At 35.8% G+C, this 19,009-nt stretch overlaps 1 protein-coding gene across 2 annotated transcripts in view; it reads right to left on the bottom strand.

The window, feature by feature from the left end:
* Positions 1 to 849: 849 nt before the first annotated feature.
* CCDC122 (coiled-coil domain containing 122) overlaps positions 850 to 19,009 on the bottom strand; it is a 51,359-nt gene continuing 33,199 nt past the window's right edge. For both annotated transcript variants that reach the window (XM_037060048.1, XM_037060058.1), the window contains exon 6: positions 850 to 1,906. In XM_037060048.1, coding sequence (XP_036915943.1) covers positions 1,757 to 1,906 — 150 coding nt within the window. In that variant the 3' untranslated portion in view covers positions 850 to 1,756. The remainder of the gene's footprint in view (positions 1,907 to 19,009) is intronic.

Raw genomic sequence — 19,009 nt, 5'->3', positions numbered from 1 at the left:
CTTCTTCTGTAAATCTTTGTTATATGAGTTTTGTTCAGCTAGTCTTCAGTTGGTAATTCAGGTTTACTTTTCTTTATTTTAGTTGTATAATTACAGTTTGGTCCCAGAAGGTGATGTTAAGTTCCACCTATACCACCACCATCTTGGATCCCTATATCTTACTTTAAAAATAAACTTTCAAAAGTATAACTCAAGTGTTAACTTTTGTGTAAAAATATTTTAAAACCTATTATAAACCTAAAAATTTTTAAAAACGAGTTTTTATGAGCTATAAATAAAATTATAAATATAACCATATAAAGTCTTTTAAATGTACAAATTATATTTAAATATTTTTATATAATACACATTTGGTTTGGCCTTGTATTCAGCTGAGTATAGAAGGTTTATTCCACAACTCAGTTTTAACTGTTTTTATTCATAGCTGTGTTTCTGAGTCATGGAACAAAGCTGATTGTGTTGTAGCATAAGTCATTTAAAGTGGTAGCCATAATAAGCCATGTTAATGCGTAATAAGACTATTAACATTAAACATGATAAGATTATTAACATCAGGTTTTATATCAGCTATAATCTTATTGAATCTCAGGCACATAGAAATATGAGGAGAAAATAAACTTGTGATATCATTTTGACATTGATTTGAAATCATTAAATTTTAAAACCTATATTTAAAAACTATGTGTTTAGTAAAGTACAGCATAAAGAATATGGCCAAATAATATTGAGATAATTACATAGAGTATAAGATTGTCTAACCACTATGCTGTAACTAATATAAAATAATCTTGAATGTAAACTGTAATTAAAAAATAAAATTTATTTTCTTAAAAATTAAAACCATGTATTTAATGATTAATATTTTATTTTTCTCCTAAAAATGTAATTCAATGGAGCCATGAGAAGGAGCACTTTCATCTTAAAAGGCACAAGTGAAATTCTTATTTGTTGTCATGGACATAATATGTGTCTTTCAGTGAAAGAAAATACATGTTTGTACTGGTTTACTAAGTTAGACTTACACAATGCTATTTTCGTCATAGACAAGTAATAAAGAATTTAAAGACAGAAACAGGAACAAAAAGTTATGTTTTGTAGCACTCTAAAATATGTTATCTAATAACAAAGAAAAATGACTGCCACATTCTGGGTGAAAGAGAAAACTAAGAAATACATCCAAGGCATTGAACATATAACAACATTATTGTAAATGTCAATATTTATGGGCTGCTGTGAGGGCAGTAGTAATAAAACAAGTTCTCATAAAGTTTAAAACAGACAACCATTTAAATATCTTAACAATTTAAATTATTGTAAAGTCAAGGGTTTCTTCTAAATTTTCACTTCAAGTGATAGTGAAGGCAGCAGTTTATAAACAGGCATTCATGAATACATCATATACATGGAAAATATTCACAGAGTCATCCATTATTCTGTAAGCATTCCTACTGCCTAACTACTGCTATCAATTGTAAGGCTGGAAGGCACTTTATCAACAATGACTGATTTAAAAAAAGAGAAAATATATGTCATTAAGACAGACCTCAGATAGTGGAAGCTTATTAGTATTGGTACTGTATATAAACACAGAATTACTGGGTTGTATACCTGAAGTGAATATAATATTTTATGTCAATCATATATTAATAAATGTAAATAAATAAAATTCCAAAATAAAAATACAATTGATTTCTCAACATTCTGTCCCATAATTTTTGTGGGAATACTCTATGTTCTACTTTGTCCTATGGCCATGTTAATCTTTCATTGCAATGCATTTTCTTAGATCAGCTGCAGTTTTTTCTAGTTGTTGAATGTCCCATTGCCATTGCCTTCTATTTGTCTGAAGCTTGTTCACCTGACAATGCAAACGCTTAAGAATTGCACCATATCTCTTATGTTGTACCTATAAAAAGAAGAACACACATCAATAGGACTTGAGAAAGATAAATAGTAAATAGCTAGAAAGAATGTTTTGATTATCCTAAAGAGGTAAGCACTTGATTAGGAATTATTCACAGTAAAGAATAATAATAAAATAAACAGTATTATAGCTATTTGACATATTACATATTACTGTTTTTTACATATAATTAAATTGTCATAACACCTTATTATATGGATATTATGACACCCATTTTTGTATAAGAAAACAAAAGAGCAAAGGTATTAAGTAATTTGACCAAAGTTTCACATCTAGTAAGTGATGATGTTTGGGATTTGAACCCAAGTGAAGCATCTGTGACAGAGTGGCTTTTACTTATCAAGCAGTTACCAGTTAAGAGTAATGATTTTATTTCTGTATCTGGTGGTTCAGTGAAACATAGGCCCATTGACCTAAAAGGTCTAGAACATTTCCCTGTCATTAAATAGATCAGTGTTTGAGCCAGACACTGAAGCACAGTGAAAAGTGCAAGGGTTTTGGTGTCAGGGCACATAAAAGTAAAAAAGTGAACATTCCTGAGATTATTCCAGTTATTTGTATAGTATAGTACTGAGACTATACAAAGAACTTTTTAAAAAGCTTTATTGAGGTATAATTCACACACCATACAGTCTATCCTTTAAAGTGTACCATTTAATGGTTTTTATTATAGTCACAAGGTTGTGCAGCCATTACCACAATCAATTTCAAAACATTTTCATTAGCCTAAAATGAAACCTAGTGCCCATTAGTAGTGTCTCCCCATTCCTCAGCCCCACCCTTAGCACTAGGCAACTACTAATCTACCTTCTCTTTATATGTTTAGATTTGCCTATTCTGGGAATTTTACAAAGTGTATCCTATGATATGTGGTCATTTGTGACTGTTTTCTCCACTTAATGTTTTTAAGGGCCATCCATGTTTAGCATGTATCAATACCCCATTCCCTTTTACTGCCAAGTAATATTTTACTGTATGATATAGTACATTATATTTATCTATTTTATCATTTGAGGAACATTTGAGTTACTTCCACTTTTTGGCTATTATGGATAATGCTGCCATGAACATTCATGTACAAAATTTTTTGTGGCTATGTTTTCACTTCTTGGGGTATAAGAGGTCTGTCCAGAAAGTATCCACCCACACAATGTGAAAAATGGAGACATTCATTGAAGAAGATACAAGATACAAGAAACATTATACACAGGACAGTAATGCCTCAGTCCCCTTCAAAGTAGGCACCTTGGGACCTCACACAGTTTTCCCAGTTGTGATCAGCTGGCCCATCAATTTTCCTGAGTCTTATCGATGGTCTCATCTCTCCCCTTTCAAAGATGATTTTAGTTTTGAGAAAAGTCAGAAGTCACAGGGTGCCAAATCAGGGCTATAACAGGCTGATTCAACTGGGTGATTTGACGTTTCACCAAAAAAGTCTGCATGAGATATGAGGCAGAGTGGGCACATTGTCACAATAAAGCTTCCAATCACCCATAGCTGCAGCCTTCTGAATCATCCAAATGGTTTCCATGGAGGAATGTTCAAGCTTAATGCAAAATTTGTTGCAGATTTGTTGTTCTACTTGCTCAGTCATTTCAAATGCAACACAGTACACTTGCTCACCCAAGAGTATCTACTGTCCCCAGTGACTAATACCATGAAGTCATTATTGTTCATGCATGTGCATTTGTCTACTCTCCTAGGCTGCTAGGTTACATCAATGTCACACAAACCAGTCTTGTTATATTAACAATGGATGGACTTTTCCTGGACAGACCTACCTGTATACCTAGGAGTGAAATTACTGGCTCATATGGCAATCCTATATTTAACCATTTGAGGAGCTGACAGACTATTTTCCATTTCTATATCCCCACAATCAATGTATGAGGGTTTGAATTTCTTCACATCCTTGAAAATACCTATTATTACCACCTGTCTTTTTATCATAGCCATCATAGTGGGTGTGAAGTAGCATTTCATTGTAGTAAAACACTTTTAAATGAACTGGTAGAATAAGAGTGCTGAGAAATTATCTCTTCCTTCTTTTATCTATTTAAGGGAATGCTCTAGCAAGTCAGGAAGGTAGTCCTAAGTCAATTCAAATAAAGATCAATTTGTCAAAACACCATGTCACCAAATTTATCACAGTAACATGTCAAAAATTAGTTTATAGCCTAAGAGGAATGTAGGGAGACAAGACTCTGGGTTTCTTGGGCCTTAAAATTCTGTCCCCAACCTGTCTTCCTTTTTCTCTACCCCTCAGCTGTCATTGGAACCCAGATTACACCATATGTTGAATCTCATCTTTCTCCCCCGGCAAAATGTCCCATTTTTCTTTCTCAGCTCCTCCCTTAGTCAAAGGCTTCCTTACCTTTATTATGGCATAGATCATTTTGACAGTATGGTAAAAACTATGGACTCCTTAGAATAATGATTTTAAATGCACAGAATGTGGGGAGAAGGGAGGTATAAGGGGAATAAATGGTAATGGAATACAAAAATTTAAAACATAAATCCATAAAATAAAACAGAGAATTACAAACAAGACAAACTATATTGAAGCACAGTTCTGCAGCAGAGCAGGGTAACTGGGATGAAGATACTCTAAGCATTACAACATATTGTTATAAAAACAAAGTGAGAACCTTTCAATTAATACCATGTAAATTTCTATAAACTTCGTACATCTTTATAAGTTTTCAATTTTTGGTAATTCTGCAAGTTCTGAAAATTCATTCAAATTGGTGATGTTGGCTTGCTGATGATGTCTGGGAAAACCAGAAAAAGACTTTAAAAAGATTAGAAATAAATATGGAATAAACTGAAATATACTAAATTATAAAGCTATATTCAAGATTTTTATACACTGAATATATTTGAGGATGTATATCAATTTATATATGTATATATTACATATGCATCTCTATAGCAGTTATAATTATTGGAACAAATTTTGGGTTAGTCAATAAATTTGGTTGGTGGTATATTAATCTGCTTCTGAAATTATTCTTTAAAAGTTAAAGTATGAAATGAATACACAACAGATCAGAATAGAGATGTGCAAGTTCCCCAGAGCTAGAGCCAAGTATCTTACTTATATATCTTGTTTATGTCTATCTCTCCAACTAGAATGCAAGTTCCATGAGGACAGGTATTTTTATCAATTCATTTTGTTCACCACTCTATAGTTAGAACTGAAAAGGATAACTGAGCCTGGATGATGGAGCTCAGTGGATTGAACACGGGCCTGCGAAGCAAAGGGTCTCTGGTTCGATTCCTAGTCAGGGAACATGCCTGGGTTGCAGGCCAGGTCCCCAGTAGGGGACACATGAGAGGCAACCACACATTGGTGTTTCTCTCCCACTCTTTCTCCTACTCTTCCCTCTCTCTAAAATAAATAAATAAAATATTAAAAAATAAAAAGGATAATTGACAGGTTGTTTGAACTAAATAAATGTGTTGAATAAAATAATGAGACAATTTTTGTAAAGCAAAGGGCTGAAACCCTGTTTTAGAAAGAACATTATGTAAAATATATTGCTAAATCTTTATTGTTCACAATTCTTCATATATGTTACAAGTATTCACACAAGGTCATTGTTTTACCATGGAGAATATACCTCACTTAAAAGACTTAGTGCTCACTTGCTGTCATTTGAATATGCAATGTAACCTCTTTTTCTTCAGCTGTTTAATTTAAACAGCATGGGTAAATATTTTAATGAAAGTATAAATATACAGATTTTTTTAGTGCAGGTAGGTCAATGACTTTTGACAAATTTATACACTCACATTTTGTGTGTGTCAGAAAGAAGTTCATTCTCTTCATTGCTGATTAATATTTCATATGAGCATACCACCATTTGCTTATCCATTCTGCTTTTGAGGGCCATTTGTAAGGTTTCTATCTTGGTATTATTATTAATAAGGTTTCTATGAGCATTCATATGCACATTTTTTCAAAGACATGTCATTTTTATTAAGTAAACAGCTGGTGAAGAAATTGCTGAGACATAGGTTAGGTGTATACTAATATTCAAAAAAACTTCCAAGCCACTTTCCAAAACAGTCACACTATTTTATAATCTCAACAAAAATGCACAAAAATTTTGGCTGCTCCACACCGTTGGCAACATTTGGTAATATAATTTGTTGTAAATTTAACAATTCTATTGAGTGTGAAATGTGACCTTTTCATTTATTATGGCTTTCTTCTTCATTTCTTTAATTGTTAGATATGCCTAGCATCTTTTCATGTACTTAATGGCCATCTTATGCCTTCTTTTAAAAAATTTCTGTTTACATATTTCACTTATTTTTTGAAATGACTGTAGGAGTTCATTATATACAAGTTCTGAACATAAGTCCTTTCTAAGATATATATGTTGCAAATACTTTTACTCCTTCTATAATTTTGCCTTTTCATTTTCTTTAATTTTTTTTCAATTACAGTTTACATTGAATATATTTATATTAGTTTCTGTATAGCATAGTGGTTAAACAATTATAATTTAATGAAGTGATACTCCTGATAAGTCTAGTATACACCTGACACCATACATAGTCATTACAATATTATTGACTATATTCCCTATGCTGTACTTTACATCCTTGTGACTATTTTGTATCTACCAATTTGTAGTTCTTAATCCCTTCACCTTTTTCACCTAGTTGTCCCATCCTTCCCCACCTGGAAACCTTCAGTTTGTTCTATCTATGAGTCTGTTTCTGTTTTGCTTGTTTATTTTGTCTTTAGGATCCACAAATAAGTGAAATCATATAGTATTTTTCTTTCTTTGACTTCTTTCACTTAGCATAATATCCTCTAGGTCTACCCATGTTATTGTAAATAGTAAAGTTTCATTTTTTCTAGTGGTAATATTCTATTGTATATACAGTATGCACTACCTCTTCTTTATCCATTCATCTATTGATGGGCATTTTGTTGTCTTTTCATTTGCTTGATGATGTCTTTTAAAGAAGTCTCAAAGTTTGAAATCCAATGTGTCATTTTTCCCTTTATCGTTAGTACATTATGTGTCCTAAGAAAGAATTGGAAGCAACTTAGGTGCCCATCAGTAAACGAATAGATCCAAAAAACTATGGTACATTTACACAATGAAATTCTATGCGACAGAAAGAAAGCAGGACCTCCTACCCTTTGCAACAGCATGGATGGAACTGGAAAGCATTATGCTGAGTGAAATAAGCCAGGTGGTGAAAGACAAATACCATATGGCCTCACCTTTAACAGGAAGCTAAACAACAAAACAAACAAGCAAGCAAAATATAACCAAAGACACTGAAATAGAGAACAGGCTGACAGTGACCAGAGGGGAGAGGGGAGGGAATTTCAGGGGAAAAGGGGAAGGGTTTATAGGAACTAGTATAAAGGACACATGGACAAAAACTAAGAGGGGTGGAAATGGGAGGGAGGTGGGGAGCACCAGGGGGGTGGGCTGGAATGGGAGTAAAAGTCAGAAAACTGTGCTTGAACAACAATTAAATAAATAAATTTTTAAAAAGAAAGAAAGAAATCTTTGCTTGCCCTAACATAATGAAAATATTCTCCCATGATTTCTTCTAAAAGTTTAATAGTTTTAGCTTTTCTGTTCATATCTCTGGTCCATTCCAAATAGTTTTGTGTGTGTTTTGAAGTAGGCAGAGGAAGTCCATTGTTTCCATACAGATATTCAGTTGTTCCAGCATCACTTATCATAAGACTTTTCTTCTTTATTGAATTATCTTGAAATCTTTGTAAAATTGACAAAGTGTGATTGATTTTTAAACTCTATTCTGTTCCATTGGTCCATTCATCTTTCACCAATACACACTTTCCTGATAATAGTAGCTTCATAATAAATCTTACTATAAGGCAGGGTAAGTATTACAACTTTATTCTTCTTTTTCAAGCTTGTTTTGGCTAACTAGACCCTTCGCATTTGCATGTAAATTTTAAATGTTTGTCAATATTTCCAAAAATACCTACTCCCTATGTTTTTTATAATCATTTTTATTGTTATTCTACTACAGTTGTCTCAGTTTTACTCCCTTTGCCCTCCTCCACCCATCCTACCCCCTGCTCCTACAGTCAGTTTCCACACTGTTGTCTATGTCCGTGGGTCATTCATTCATGTTCTTTGCCTACTATCTTCCCCTTCTTTCCACCATTATTCTCCTCTCCCCTGCTCTCTGTTCACTTGATCTCACCTATAAGAGGATTAATGAATAAACTAACAAACAAAATAGAACCACAGGCATGGAACCATGGACCCTACTGGGATTTTTTTCAAATGGTGTTGAAACTATATCATTCTATGGGAAAATTAACATTTTTAAAATACTGAGTTTTGTAAAACGTGAATATAGTATATCACTCTGTTTATTTAGTATTAGTTAATTTTTAATAATATTTTTATTATAGAAGTAAAGGTTTACATATTTTTTCATAATTTTTTTTGGTAAGGATTCTTTGTTTTTAGTGTTAATAAAAGGCATTTTGCTTTATTTCACTTTCCAGTTGTCAATTGCTACTACATAGAAACTATATAAAAATATAATTGATTTTTATATTTTGACCTTTTAGCATTAGACCTTTCTCACCAAATTCACTTACTGGTTTATTAGGGTTTTTATGTTCCTTAAGAATATAGAAAAGTATTTCCCTCTTGTCTTACAGTACTGAGTACAACCTTTAACGTAATGTCTTAGAGAGGAGATGGAATAAGAAATCCTTGCTTTGTTCCCAATCCTGGGAAAAGGCATTCAGCATTTCACCAATAATTGTGATATTGTTAGCTGTAAGTTTTTTTATAGATGCCCTTCATCAGGCTGAGAATGTTCCCTTCTATTCTTAATTTGCTCAGAGCTGTTGGTATGAATTGGTGTTGAATTTTTCTAATGCTGTTTCTGCAACTATTGCATTAATTATACCTTTTTATGTCCTTTTATTTTGTTAGTGTGGCAAATAACATTGTACACTTTTTGAAAGTTGAACCAACCTCACATCCCTGGTATAAACTCTACTTGGTCACAAGGGATTAGACTTTTTATATACAGCTGAATTCAATTTGAAAATTTTTTGTTAGGCAATTTTGCATTTATGTTCATGAGGGACATTAGACTATAATTTATTTTCTGCTAATGTTCCTGTTCACTTTTTTGTACCAGGGTTATGATGGCCTCATAACACCAGTTGGAATGAGTAACATCTTCCACTTTCTGAAAGAGTTTGTTCAGGCTGGGTATTATTTCTTCTTTAAATGTGTGATAGACTTCACCAGTGAAGCCATGCCAGTCTGAAGTTTTCCTTATGAAGATGGTTTTAATTATGAATTCAATTTCAATGATTCCTACCCCATGCCATTTATAAAGCTTAATTTAAAGTGGATCATAGGCCTAAACATAAAAGTAATTTCTTCTTGCGTTATGTGTGTTTTTTGAGGAATATGTCCATTTCACCTAAGTCATCAAATTTATTGACATAAAGTTACTCATAATAGGCCTTTATCACCCCCTTAAGTCTATAGACCTTGTTATCCTTTCTTTTCTTGATCAGTGTTGCTATGGTTTATCTATTTTACTAGCCTTTTCAAGTATTTTGTTGATTTTCTCTGTTTTTGTTTTCTATTTCATTGATTTCTGCTACTTATTATTTCATTTCTTCCACTTGCTTTTTCTTCTTTTTCTAGTCTCTTATGGTGGAAGCTTAGATAATTGCTTTTAAACCTATTTTCTTTTCTAATATAGGTGCTTAAATGTGTAAATTATACTACTTTTGCTATATTCCACAATTTTTCATGTGTGTGCTTTCATTATCATTCATTTTCAAATATTTTTAAATCAGTCTTATGATTTCTCCTTTGATGTATGGGTTACTTAGATTTGTAATGCCCAATCTTTAATTTTTTTATGTATTATCTGGCTATATTTATTTTTCCTTTTTAAATTAATTTTCAGTTACAGTAGGCATACAATATTATTTAGTTTCAGAGTGAACACTAATTTAAAGTATGGCCTCTGGGAGATAATCATGTGTCAGTGTAGGTCCATCAGTTGAAACAAATGTACCCCTCTGGTGGGAGATGTTGACAGTGGAGGAGACTTGGGGGACACTGTTCAGGAGCAGGCAGCATATAGAACTCTCTGTACTTTCCATTTAATTTTGCAGTGAAACTTAAATAATAGTTAATTTATTATTCTAACCATTGTTCTTGACTTTTTCCTGGCTTATTTTAAGATTATTTTTTCTTTATATTTGGTTTTCAATAGCTTGACAATTTCCTTATATGTACCCTCATCCCCCCATATTTATTTTGCTTAGGGTTTGCAAAGTTGTATCTATAAGTTATTTTTGTCATATTTGGAGAAATTTATACAATATTTCTTTAAAATTTTTTCTAGACATTATATATATATATATATATATATATATATATATATATATATATAGGACCCCCTGAAAAAAGGAATTATCTTCTGGAGGCCAGACAGGTTTCCTCCACTAGGTGAGTGTTCTAGAAACCCATGTGTATCAGTGCGCCAGTTGGCATTGTTGTGAGAGTCTGTTCAGCTTCAGGGAATTTTTTTTTTAAGACTCTTTCAGTACGTTTGTCCATTTCATGATGGGTGATTTATAAGCCCATTTGCCCACACTGTGCTAAGTGTTTAGCAGCTTTCAACCCAAAATGCCATGACCCCCCCATACTCTCCCCTCCCTCCAAGCAACTTTATTTTGTTTCCCTGGATGATAAAAGCCCTCAAAGGGAAATGTTTCGCAGATGTGGGAGAGGTGAAACAAAAAAACGGCAGAAGCACTAAAAGGCATCAAAATTGATGAAGTCAAAAACTGTTTTGAGCAATGGAAAATAATCTTGATAGGTGTATTGTATCAAATGGAGCATACTTTGAAGGTGACTGAAGTTTCAATATATAAGAATAAATATATACAGTTTTATAAATAAATGCCAGGTTTTTAGGGTCTCCCCTTATGAAACAAACAAGAAGCTTCTGAATAGTGGAGCTTAAAAGGAAAGCCATCCTGGGACCTCAGGACCCAAAGCATGATGTGGTATTGGGTTCCCTGGGTGATTTTGCCTCAGATATCCCAGAGTGGATACTGGAGAAGACAGCTACCTGGAAATGCCCATTGCTGCAGACAAATAAGCTCCAAGTAAAGCCTACTCTCTCTGGCCAAAGAACCAGGAAAAGAGTAGCCTAGAAAGATAGAAAACTTTCAGATGGTAACTTCTAAAGTCAAACACTACAGAACAAAAAAGAAGAAGAAAAAAACTATGGCAGCATCACCACACAAACCAGCAAAGGATGAGAGAAATGTTTAAATGTTCACCATTGCTAGGCTATAACTATGTGCCTCAGTTCCTGAGAGGGTGGTGTCAGAGAAGGCTAACTGCGGAGCCAGGACTTTTCACTGCTACTGAGCAATAACGAACCACACACTGTTGGGTCAGTGGAGCCCATTTGGAAAGCCTGGCCCATCTAGTGATTCACCTCTCACTGAAAGAATGTCAGAGGAGACCTAATGGAGAGTCAGGATTTTTATCACCATTTAGTACTAACAAGGCCGTATCTACATAGTATTAATGGAGGCCACATTGGGGGCAGTAATGAGGTGCCCCTGCCCTTCCCACATAGGGGGTTATCAGCACTGGTCTAATGGGCAGCCAGAACTCCCACACCTGGCCAGCAGTAACAAGAAGTCCTTCCTTCCTCCATGAGTGTCAATAGAGACCTAGCAGAAAATCTGAATTTCCACTACTATCCAGAAGTAATAATCCAGAGACTTAAAAATAATGTTAGGTAGGGTAGGTAGTAAACTAAGGCAGGGAGGAGGAGGGAAACATGCCTCAACTATTGACTCAGCAGTCCTGAGCCTGGTCTGATAAGATTCCCAGGCTTTCCAAATATCACAAGCAAGGATAGCATAGGAAGAGAGGAGCCTTGAAACTATGTGCTGGGAAGAGCCTCTGTACCAATTTCCCTAAGACAAACAGTCTTTACTAGTTGAGAAAGAAAGCCTTTGTAGCTGTACATTATCCCCAAAGTTTAAAAGGGGAAGGAGGGAAGGAGAACCTAAAAGTTGATTAAGGTTGAACCCCAATAGGGCACTCAGATTAGCTGAGCCCACTTGTAGCCTCAGTTCAAGTATATAGAACAAACTGACTAACAAACTTCCTAACAACTTTATTTCCTCTGTATGTGGGGCATTCGGACTAGCCAGGTGCTTGTTTGCAGCTTTGTGCTCTCGACTGTGTTTCATAAATAAACTTGGTATCTCATTTCCACTATATGTGTTGTCTCTTGCTTGAATTCATCTCTTGTGAGTGAAGCAACAAGGAATAAGCTCAGTGCGGTACAAGGGGTTCCTGATTTGGGTCACTTCCCAGTAACAAAAATAACCAACATGTCCAAGATTTCAAGAGAAAATCACTCATGAAACCAAGAACCAGGTTCAACAGCAGAATGTAGGGGAACAAAAAAGAATCAGTGAATGAAAGAACACTAGAAATTATTCAATTTAAACAAAAAAAATAGACTGAAAAGAAAATGAACAGAGCCTCAGGTACCTGTGAGGCTAAAACAAAAAAGAGCTGTTTGTGTCATTAGAGTCCTGGAAGGAGCAAAGAAAGAGGGCAGAGCTAAAAAGTATTGAGATAAATATAAGAGCTGAAAATTTCCCAAATTTCTCAAAAGACATAAACCTACAGAATCAGGGTTTTTTGGAAGATGGCGGCAGAGGACAAAGGATTTCACTTCGCCCCACGCATGGGAGAAAAACCCGGCCGATCTGCAGAGGAACACAGCAAATAGCCAACAGTGACACAGCATATAAGAAAATAGGTGTCCAGAAATTGTAGCGGATGCTGAAAGACCAGATGGTAAGGAAATGGCTGCAGGTCAATAACGTCCAAGGGAACAGTGCAAAGTGCAGACTGAGAGCTGGCAGCAAGGTCCTTGGGAGAGAGCTGGGTAATCAGCTCCCTCCATAACTGGCCCAGTGCAGTTTGAAAAACACCCGGAGAGATCTGTGTCCTTAAAGTGTCAGAGACAGCAGTGGGCACAAGGAAGCAAACAAGGGGGCCTTGATCACCCATGGAGTCTGTAGTCGCTGGCTTGGGAGAATTGAGAATCACCCTTGCATTCCCCTTAGCACTAGGAAAGGTTCCCACCCAAGCCTGTGGGACCAGGGAAACCTGGCTGGGAGTGTGTGCCCCCACCCCGGCCCACACTAGGGACTCCCAGGGAAAGACTGCGCTCAGTGGGGTTCTGGGGAGGGGCCCCAGTCCGGACCTTGGGAGAACGCTTGTGAGACCATCTGAGTACACCAAGAAGAGAGAAAGGCCACACCAATCCCCTCTCAGACTGCTGCAGCTGGTGAGACTAGAAAAACTGGTTTCACCAGCTGGAAACCAACAAGAGGTTTTTTTAGTTTTGTTTTTTTTAATAATCTTTATTTTTTTAACTTTATTATTATTATTTTTAAAGATTTTATTTATTTATCTTTAGAGAGGAAGGGAAGGAGAGAGGGAGAGAAATATCAATGTATGGTTGCCTCTCCTGAGTCCCCTACTGGGAACTGGACTGCAACCCAGGCATGTACCCTGACTGGGAATCGAACCGTGATCCTGTGGTTCGGAGGCCCACGCTCAATCTACTGAGTTACACCAGCCAGAGCTTATTTTTTAACTCTATTATTGTTTTATCTTTCAAACTTTTACCCTCTTTTTCCTTCTTTCTTGTTTTATTCCCTCTGCCTTTCTTTCCAAACTTATCGCTTTTTCCTCCCTTCTGCTGCCTTTTTTTCTTGCCCCCACCCCACAAGTGAGACAAAAAACTTGGAACTGAGAAAAGACCAAAGTTGGAGCCCTGGTTGGTGTAGCTCAGTGAATTGAGCGCGGGCCTGTGAACCAGAGGATCGCAGTTCGATTCCCAGTCAGGGCACATGTCTGGGTTGCAGGCTGGTTCCCTGCAGGCCAACTCCCAGCAGGGGATGCACGAAAGGCAACCATACATCGATGTTTCTCTCCCTCTCCTTCCCCTCTAAAGATAAATAAATAAATAAAATCTTAAAAAAAAAAAGACCAAAGTTGGACTCAAAGAGGGGGCATCCCAACAGTAGAGACAGAGAAACAAATTTCACTTTGCTATACCAGAAAAACAACAAGTTACTGCATATTTGTATTTTTTCATTATTCTTAAATCTATTATTTTAATAGTATCTTTGTATTCCTCCTCTTTCGGTACAGTCTTCTTTGCCTTGGCTGGATATACTGCATCACTTGACAGGTTTCCCCTGTCCCCTCATACATACTGTATTGCTAATTTACTGTTCTTTACTTCCCCTTGCTCCATTAGCATACTGTTGAAGGTCCAATACTCCCTAATCTTGGTATCTCATAGATTCTGTTATATTATTGTTGCTCTAATATTATTGAAAATAATAGTTGTTACATACTATTGTAAATACTACACCCCCTTCCCCCAGACCTTAGCCCACTTCATTGTTTCCTGAACTATAATACTGTAGTGGTTAACTATATTCTGTCTTACACTACACCTATTTACTATCCTTCACTCTCACCTTACCTCAGAATATGACCTCCCTCAATGCCACTGCTTTCTAAATCCAACTCACAAACCTTCCTTCCCCAACAAGAGCCTTATCTTCTTTCCATCCTTCCTAAAAAGTTGCTAATTGGGTTGAAGATTACAATTTTAACTCTACATAGCCAAAGGATCTCCTACCTCTTCTCTACAAGCTGCTACTATAAATATCATAGAATACTCTCCTCCTGTCATAAACCATTTTGCCTTCCCCTCCAACTAGTCACACACACACACACACACACACACACACACACAAAGAGTAGGTGAAAGTGGTAAACACCAAGATACCGACTAGAAGAGGAAACCCCAAAACAAAGGAACCACCAACAGATAACAACAGAAGAAGGTGAAGGAGAGAGTGGAAACCACACAAACCTCAGTCCAAGACCTACCAGGAAATACAACTAAACAGGAAAGAAACTACCCAGGGCAAACAGCTGAACAAGAACAAACGAGAGTCCTCAAACCCCTGTACATGCAAAAGAACTAGCTACAACACAACCCACCCTCATCAGCACAACAAATTAAAATGGGTAGTGGACAGAGGCACCATCAGTTTACCAGCTGGTGGGAAGGACCCACAAAGGACCCCAAAACAACCAAAATCCAAAGACAAACTCAGAGCCAACATAAAGGACAGCCGAAAACAGCAAACTGTGGAGATCAAGGAGACTACACCACAGAATCTCACAGGTATTATACCACAGCAGCTCACACCATAAACGCAGGAAGCCACACCAAATCAATTTAAGAAGCTGAGGCCAACAAGAAAAGCAAAACAAACAATAGAAGACAAAAAAACAATCCCCCAAGGAAAGGAAAGAAGGAATCCTCAGAAAGAATGCTAGATGAAATAGAGGCAAGTCAGCCAACAGATACTGAATTCAAAGCACTGGTTATCAGGAAGTTCAAAGAGCTCACAATGAACTACCAGAAACTACAGGGGAGCTACAACGAACTCACCACAAACTATATCAACATTAAAAAGGAAATAGAAACTATCAGCAAGGAGCAAAGAGAAATGAAGAATAAAATTTCTAAACTGAAGAACACAGTAGAAGGAATCAAAAGCAGGATGGATGAAGCAAAAGATCAGATCAGCAAGTTGGAGGACAAAGTAGAAAAGAACTCCCAGAAAGAGCAAGAAAAGGAAAGGAGGCTCAGAAAGAAGGAAGAGGGATTGAGAGAAATGCAAGACAATATGAAACGTAATAATATCCAAATAATAGGGATACCAGAAGGAGGAGAACAGCAAGAGAGAGAAAATCTACTTGAAAAAGTAATCATGGAAAACTTCCCTAAATTGATGAGAGAAAAAGTCACATAAATCCAGGAAACAGAGAGTCCCAGTCAGAAGGAACCCAAAGAGGCCCACTTCAAGACACATCATCATTAAAATGGCAAAATTCCAAGACAAAGAGAGAATCTTAAAGGCAGCAAGGGAGAAAAAGGAAATAACATACAAGGGAGCCCCAACAAGGTTAGCTGCTGACTTCGCAATGGAAATGCTCCAAGAAAGAAGAGAATGGCAAGAGATATTCCAAGTAATGAAAAACAGAGGCCTGCAACCAAGGCTACTTTACCCAGCAAGGCTCTCAATCAAGATAGAAAGCCAAATAAAGAGCTTCCAACACAAAAGAAGTCCAAAAGGGATATGGCTCCACCAAAAAAGCTCTGCATCAAATACTAAAAGGACTGCTCTAAGGAAAGGAAGGAAAAGAGAGAGACAAAGAGAAACACAGGTATGAAAATGACAATGAATAAGTACCTATCAATAATACCTTAAATGTAAATGGATTAAATGCTCCAAGCAAAAGACATAGAATAGCTGAATGGAAAAGAAAGCATGGCCCACAGATATACTGCCTACAGGAGAACCACCTCAGGACAAAAGACCATCACAGGCTAAAAGTGAAGGCTGGAAACAAATTTTCCAAGCAAACAGCAAAAAAAAAAAAAAAAAAAAAAAAAAAAAAAGGCCGGTGGNAAAAAAAAAAAAAAAAAAAAAAAAAAAAGCCGGAGTAGCAATACTCATATCAGACAAAAAAGTCTTTAGAAGAAGAGCCATAAAAAGAGACCGAGAAGGCCACTTCAAAATACTCATGGGAAGAATCCACCAAGAAGACATAAACATTGTAAATATATATGCACCCAACATAGGAGTACCCAAATATATAAAGAAAATCTTAGAGGACTTCAAGAAAGATATTGACAGCAACACAATTATAGTAGGGGATTTTAACACCCCACTGTCAAAAATGGACATATCTTCCAAACAGAATATCAACAAAGATATTGTGGCATTGAACAATACCCTAGATGAAATGGACCTAATTGATATATAGAGAGCCCTTCATCCCCAAGAAGCTAAATACACATTCTTTTCAAATGCACATGGAACATTTTCAAAGATAGACCAGATGATAGAACACAAAACAAGCCTCAACAAATTCGAGAAAATTAAAATGATACCAAGCATTTTCTCCTATCACAAGGGACTGAAACTAGAAAGCAACCCCAAAGGAAAAAACCCAAAACACCCCAAATTATGGAGATTGAATAGCATGGTATTAAACAATGAATAGGTAAAGATTAAAATTAGGGAAGAAATCAAAAAGTTTCTGGAAACAAATGAAAATGAACTAATGACAACCCAAAACTTATGGGACACAGCAAAGGCAGTCCTGATAGGGAAGTTCATAGCAATACAGGCCTACCTGAAAAAGATAGAAACATTTCAAACAAACAACCGAACACGACGCCTGCAAGAACTCAAGGATCAACAACAAAGACAGCCCAGAGCAAGTAGAAGGAAGGAAATAACCAAGATCAGAGCAGAATTAAATGACATAGAGACTAAAAGCACAATTCTAAGGATCAATGAATCCCGCGGCCGGTTTTTTGAAAAGATAAACAAAATAGACAAGCCTTTAAGTGGGCTCATCAAGAAAAGACGAGAGAGAACCCAAATAAACACAATCAGAAATGAAAGAGGAGAGATTATACATCACACCACATAAATACAAAGGATTGTAAGAAATTACTATTAAGAACTGTATGCCAACAAGTTTGAAAACCTTTCATCCCAGGGATGTAAAGATGGTTCAATATTCACAAATCAGTAAATGTAATACATCACATAAACAAAAGCAAAGACAAAAACCACATGATCATAGCAATAGATGCAGAAAAAGCTTTTGATAAGGTACAACAGCCATTTATGATAAAGGTACTCAGAAAAATGGGAATAGAGGGAGCATTCCTCAATATAATAAAGGCCATGTATGAGAGACCTATAGCCAACATCATACTCAATGGGCAAAAACTAAAAGCTTTTCCACTAAGATCAGGAACAAGACAAGGTTGTCGATTTTCACCACTTCTATTCAATACAGTATTGGAAGTTCTAGCCACAGCAATTAGACAAGAAAAGGAAATAAAAGGCATCCAAATCAGAAAGGAGGAAACAAAACAGTCACTGTGTGCAGATGACACAATAGTATACATGGAAAATCCTATACACTCTACCCAAAAACTGCTTGAACTAATAAATGAATTTGACAAAACAGCAGGATACAAAGTCAATATCCAGAAATCAAAGGCATTTTTGTATACCAACAATGAAACAGCAGAAACAGAAATCAACAAAAAAATCCCATTCGATATAGCAAAAAGAAAAATAAAATACCTAGGAATAAATCTAACCAAGGATGTAAAAGACTTGTATGCAGAAAACTACACAACACTGAGGAAAGAAATCAAGGAAGACACAAACAAATGGAAACATATGCCGTATTTATGGATTGAAAGAATTAACATCATCAAAATGTCCAAACTATCCAAAGCAATCAAAGATTCAATGCAATACCTATTAAAGTACCAATGACATACTTCACAGACATAGGACAAACACTTCAAACATTTATTTGGAACCATAAACAATCCTGAATAGCAATCGCAATTTTGAGAAAGAAGAACAAAGTAGGAAGGATAACAATACCTGATGCCAAACTGTATTACAGGGCCACTGTAATCAAAACAGCCTGGTACTAGCATAAAAACAGGTACATAGACCAATGGAACAGAACAGAGAGCCCAGTAATAAACCCAAGTCTCTACGGTCAATTAATATTCAACAAAGGGGGCAGCAACATAAAAGAAAGATAGCCCCTTAACAAATGGTGTTGGGAGAACTAGACAGCTATGTACAAAAATATGAAACTTGAGCACCACTTACACCATACACCAAAATAAATTTAAGGTGGATACAAGACTTAAATATAAACCTTAACACCACTAAAGTCCTAGAGGAGAATATTGGCATAAAAATCTCAGAAATTTCATGCAGCAACTTTTTTACTGATATGTCCTCTAGAGCAAGGGACATAAAGGAAAAAATAAACAAATGGGATCTCATCAGAATTAAAAGCTTTTGCACAGCTAAATAAGACAGTG

Source organism: Sturnira hondurensis, unplaced genomic scaffold (assembly GCF_014824575.4).
Source record: "Sturnira hondurensis isolate 20B ecotype Veracruz unplaced genomic scaffold, ASM1482457v3 Scaffold0001074, whole genome shotgun sequence".
NCBI lineage: Eukaryota > Metazoa > Chordata > Mammalia > Chiroptera > Phyllostomidae > Sturnira > Sturnira hondurensis.
Note: the sequence above shows the minus strand (reverse complement) of the source record. Positions and strands in the feature narration are given on the sequence as shown.